Source organism: Neophocaena asiaeorientalis, unplaced genomic scaffold (genome assembly GCF_003031525.2).
Source record: "Neophocaena asiaeorientalis asiaeorientalis breed wild unplaced genomic scaffold, Neophocaena_asiaeorientalis_V1.1 scaffold476, whole genome shotgun sequence".
Classification (NCBI taxonomy): Eukaryota; Metazoa; Chordata; class Mammalia; order Artiodactyla; family Phocoenidae; genus Neophocaena; species Neophocaena asiaeorientalis.
The window spans coordinates 10,463,770-10,468,857 of NW_020172178.1; the positions used below are offsets into that span (position 1 = coordinate 10,463,770).

Consider the following 5,088-nt stretch of genomic DNA (forward strand, 5'->3'; position numbering starts at 1 on the left):
GGGGGTGCGTGGGGGGCTGGGGGCCCTTCACTGGCAGGTGCAGAGCAGTTGCAGCGTTTTGTGGATTGGGTGGCACGGCCCCCCGGCAGGGCCAGGACAATTCGCAGGCCCTCCCATCCAAGCCCCACGTGCCTGAAAGATTCCCACGGCCCGGGGGCCGAGAGGCGGCCCCCTTCCTCCTTCTCACCCGTGGAGGAGCTGCCCACGACGACCGTCTCCACCTTGACCTCGGTGACAGCCAGCAGCAGCGAGCTGTTCCCCTGTCGGGTGATGGCCGCCACGATGGCTCGAGCTGCACTCTGGATCAGGCTGCTGTCCAGCAGGTCGCGGCGTGCCGGGCTGAAGGACTGAGGCAGAGGACAGAGCTGAGGGGCAGCGCGCCCGCGTCCGGGGGCCTGGGACCCCCACCCCCAGTGGGACAGCGTGCCTGGCCCCGTGTGCAGCCCCAGGGCACACTGAGCTTCCCGTCCAGGCCAGCGGCTCTCGATCAGCGGCAAGGAGGGATGCGGGTGGCTGTGGTCCCACGAGCAGGGCCGTCCCTGGAGCAGAGTGAGGGGCTTGGGAACCTGCGGCCCCAAGGCTTCCTGGAGGGAGGCTCATCGAAGGGCGGGGGGTCGCCCCACGCTGGGCAGTTCACGGGGAGGTGGGTGAGGCTTGGTCTGCACTTTCCTGGTCTGGATCCCCTGCACCTGGGGCTAGGACGGCTGTCCCTGCGGATAGGCTCCCAGCCCCAGCCAGCCACGCCTAGAGTCCAGAGGGTGCCACAAACCCAGCACTGGCCCCCGATGCCGGGGCTCCCCCGAGCCCTGCCGGCACCGTGCGGCCCTGCTGCCCCAACACCGGCACCCAGCCAGCACCCTGAGAAGCTGCCCTGCCCCTACCCCCTTGTCTCTCCCCGCACGCCCCCAGCCACAGCCTCCCCAGACCCCATGGTGCCCGTTTACACTGGGTAGCCACCTGGGCCCCCGAGCAGGGCCCCAAGGACACCCACTCAGCCGAGGGCCCGGGCAGGTGGCCAGGCCCTGACCACACATCCCAAGGCGGCCTGATCCCACGGGCACCCCTGCTGCCATAGACACCAGGGAACACAGCACAGGTGAAGTAGGGAGCCGGGTGCAGCCGAGGCGACAGAAAAATGAGGCTTCCACCCACAGTCCCGCCCGCCCCGTCCAGTCGGGCAGGCCCTGGCCTTAGCACCGCACCCAGGCCACAACTGACCCCCATGGTCTCGAGCCAGGGTCCCACCTGAGGGCTCCCCATCCGGGGGCCCCGGGCTCAGGAGCTTCCTCACGCTCCCTACCCTGCTCTCAAGGGATCCTCCAGCTATACCCCGTCGCTGTCCACCCTGGCCACTCTCCTTCCCTCTCTGGGTGCTGCCTCTGTACCCCGACTCCTGCCGTCACCCGGTGCCTCCCTGCCCAGAGTCCCAGCTGTGCGCGCCGGCCCCGCGGAGCTGCGCATGCGCCCTGCCCGGCCCCTCCTCCTCCCCTCGCCGGGCTGACAGTGCCTCTCCTGCAGGCCCACCCCGGCTCCGCCGGCCTCCAGCAAGGGCACGGGGAGCGGCCACAGCCCTACGCCGCGCAACTGTGCCGGAGCGGACTCCCAGGTCTGTGGTCACCCCGTGTCCCCAAGTACCTGGGAGCCAGCCTGGCCTGGGCCCTCTGCCCCAGTCCCCGCCAGGCACACGTGCAGAGGAGGGCCCTGGAGAGGGGAGCGCTGAACAAGGGTGCCCACCCCGCCTGCCGGTACCCACCATAGCCACCTCCACCGCGCTGGCCTCTGAGGACGGCCGGTCACAGAGCAGCACAAGCAGGTGGTCCCGGGCCACCGCCCGCGTGGCTGGTAGAGCGCGGATCCCTGAGCAGACAGCACCCACGGTGGTGCCCTGAGCAAAGACGGGCTGCACGTGAGCACGGCCCAGGGACCAAGAATCTGAGGTGTCCACCCCCAGCTGGCACCTCGGGCCGGTGGTGGGACACGCCTTACAGGCTGTCTGAGGGAGCAGAGCAGGGATGCGGGGGGAGTGGGGGGGTACTGGCTCCCACAGCGGTCCTGTGCCCCCTCACCCACGACACAGACCACCACCACGGTCAGGGCTGGGTGGGGTCTCACCCGGTGCTCAGGCCACAAAGACGTAAGGACGGGGATGCGGCCTGAGTGAGAAGTGCCCGCGGAGCTGTGGGCTGCCCCAGCCTCCCTGGAAGGCCACCTTCAGCCCAGGTCCCTGGACAACTGGAGGAACAGGCACCTCGGCCCAGGCTGGCCACTCCTGGCCACTCCCCTGGGACCAACACTTCACCTCATCTGAGCGCACTCGGCCAGGCTCCCCAGCCTCCCTGACCCCACAGGCGCCAGGCGGCCAGCAGGGGTCTCGGGCCACCTCAGTGGCCACTGGAGGAAGGATGCAGCACCGGGGCTCCGCAGACCTTCGCGGTGCGCGGTGGACGGCGCCGCTCACCTGGGGCACCTGGTCGCGGTTGAAGTGCAGGGTGAGGCGGGCGCAGTTGTTGTCCAGGTGGCCGGAGCGCGGCCGGCAAGGGGTGCTGGGCAGCAAGGGCTCCTCCGTGCCACACTCCCCCCAGGCCATGCAGGGCGGCTGCAGGCACTGGCCCGCGGCCCTCTCCTGGCACCGCTGCCCAGGTGGGCACTGGGTGCTCAGGGCGTCAGGTCGGCCAGCCAGCAGGCAGGGCTTCCGGCCGCACCACACCTGGGCACACGCAGATGGGACCCGCAAACACACCGGCACCACGCGGGGGAGGGGGAAAGACACGGTCGGGTCAGTGAGTCCCGGGGCAGGGCGGGGCGGGGCGGGGAACCCGGGGGACCCCCAGCGCTCCCAGGTTGAATGTGGCACCAGAAGGACACCACCAGAGCAGGGCAGGGCAGGCCCAGGTCTTCTGGAGCCTGGCTCACCCGTCCCCCTCTCCCAGCACCCTCACAGGGTGAGCAACAGGGTCACGGATGAATGACGGGGACCCCAGGGCACTGGACACCCAGCAGGGCCGGCTGGAGAGGCTCTGGGGCAGGAGCCCCCTGTACCTTGCTGCAAGCCCGGCGGCCGTCCAGGCAGCGGCAGCTGTTACAGTCCTCCACCCAGGAGCCCCCATGAGGGAAGGGCACTCCCTGGGACCAGCAGGACCTCCCGGACACAGTCACTGCGGGGAGGAGAGGTGGGGGCAGCCGTGACGGCCGGGTCTCGCCCTGCCCCCCCAGGCACGGCCCTCGCCCATGACGTGCCCCCACCTACCCTCCTGGCACCGCGGGCCGGCCCGGCCAGGAGGGCAACTACAGCGGTAGCCGTTGACCTCGTCCACACACGTGGCCCCGTAGGCGCAGGGTGAGGACTGGCACTCGTCAATGTCTGCGGGGAAAGCGGCGGCTCATCGGGCAGCAAGTGGGAGGAGCAGCTCCTGGCCAGCTGGGGCCTCGGGTTGCCCTGGGGGGCCCTCTGGGCTGGGCCTGGCACCGTCACTGTCACCAGCCCGAGGCTTAAGCACCACCCCCATCTGCCTCTGGGACGGGTGGAGGGGGGCGGCCTCTGGGTACTGAGACCTCGACCCAAACTAGGGTCTGCCCCTTGCCGGGTGGCAGGGCACAGACAAAGGAAACTACGGCTCAGGGTGAGGTGGGAGCAGTTCCGAAGGCTGGGGTCCCACAGCACTGCCCGCCCGGTGCCCCCCGGCCCCTCACTGATGCGGCAGTCAGGGCCTGCGAAGCCCGGCGCACACTCGCAGCGGAACCAGTTGACGCCGTCCACGCAGACACCGCCGTTGTAGCTGCAGGGGAGAGGGTGGGTGTCAGGGGGCCCAGGACAGGCTGAGCTCCCCGGCCAGCCCGCCTCAGGGGCTGCCACTCACCAAGGCAGGGGATTGCAGTCGTTGGTATCTGTGTTTGCGGAAAAAAGAGGACAGTAGGCACGGCATCCACCCGCCTGGCACCCATCCGTGCCGAGCCTGGGGCACCCCAGGCATGCAGGGCGGGAGGATACCGAGCTCCCCAGCCAGCCCACCGTGACCAGGCTGGAGGCTGGGGGGCCAGGGCCGCTCTGGGAGGAGAGCCCGTCCTGGAGGGGACTGGCCTAGGAGGGTGGGGTGCGCGAGCAGGACGCCCAGGCCACAGGGCGAGTGGCTGGCGGGAGACGGACAGAGGGCAGAACACGGGAGGGGGCTGGGCTGCGGGGCTCGGGGGGTGTTGGAGGTGGCACGGCAGATCTTGGGGTTCAACGGGACTTTGGTGGCCAAGTGCAAGGGGCAGGTCTGTGAGGCAGGTTCGAGGGGGAACAGGACCCGGAAGCTGTGGGAGAGAGGAGTGGGTCCCACCCACGCCCAAGGGCTCACTGTGTGTGCAGGTACGGCCCTCCCAGCCGTCCCGGCAGATGCAGGAGAAGGAGTCCCCGCTGCCCACACAGGTGCCCCCATTCACGCAGGGGTTGGGCAGGCAGCTGCTGTTCTTGGCTGCAAGGGCGGAGGAAGAGAGGAAGGAGGCGGGGGGCTTTCACCTGGGCTGGGCAGACCAGGTGCTCCACCCCACGCCTCCAACCCAGACAGCAAGGGGCAGGCAGGGCCAGCGTGCCCTCGGGGTGCCTCACCGACCGTGCAGGTGCTGCCCTTCCAGCCCGGGGGGCAGGCGCAGCGGAAGGTATCGCCGCTGTCGTAGCACGTGCCACCGTTGCTGCAGGTGTAGGCGTCACACTGGAACTCACCTGCGGGCACACGGCCGCTCAGGGGGTGCCTGGAGCAGTGGGTGGCATCCCGGTGGGCAGCCCCCAGCGCAGCAGGGGCTCACGGGCACTCACGCGAGTGGCAGGTCTTGCCCTTCCAACCATCGTCACACGCGCAGTAGAAGTCGTTGACCAGGTCGTAGCAACGGCCGCGGCTGTGGCAGGGATCGGGAAGGCAGTCGTTGGGATCTGGGGGTGAGGACGCCGGTCAGCAGGGGGTCACCGGCGCTCAGGGAGGGCTGCCCGGGGGAGGAGGCGCCGGAGCTGGGCCAGGGAGAGACAGAGGGCGTGGGGAGGGCAAGCGTGTGCCCCTCCGCCACACACACACACACACACACACACACACACACACACACACACACACACCC

General features: G+C 70.0%; 1 protein-coding gene across 1 annotated transcript in view; it reads right to left on the reverse strand.

Moving 5' to 3' along the window:
* Positions 1-5,088, reverse strand: part of JAG2 (jagged canonical Notch ligand 2) — a 15,434-nt gene that overhangs the window by 1,559 nt on the left and 8,787 nt on the right. Inside the window, exons 14-23 of the mRNA XM_024759189.1 lie at positions 4,796-4,909; positions 4,589-4,702; positions 4,338-4,454; positions 3,858-3,885; positions 3,691-3,776; positions 3,248-3,361; positions 3,040-3,155; positions 2,459-2,707; positions 1,754-1,885; positions 188-347 (exon numbers count right to left, since the gene is read on the reverse strand). Coding sequence (XP_024614957.1) covers positions 188-347; positions 1,754-1,885; positions 2,459-2,707; positions 3,040-3,155; positions 3,248-3,361; positions 3,691-3,776; positions 3,858-3,885; positions 4,338-4,454; positions 4,589-4,702; positions 4,796-4,909 — 1,230 coding nt within the window. The remainder of the gene's footprint in view (positions 1-187; positions 348-1,753; positions 1,886-2,458; positions 2,708-3,039; positions 3,156-3,247; positions 3,362-3,690; positions 3,777-3,857; positions 3,886-4,337; positions 4,455-4,588; positions 4,703-4,795; positions 4,910-5,088) is intronic.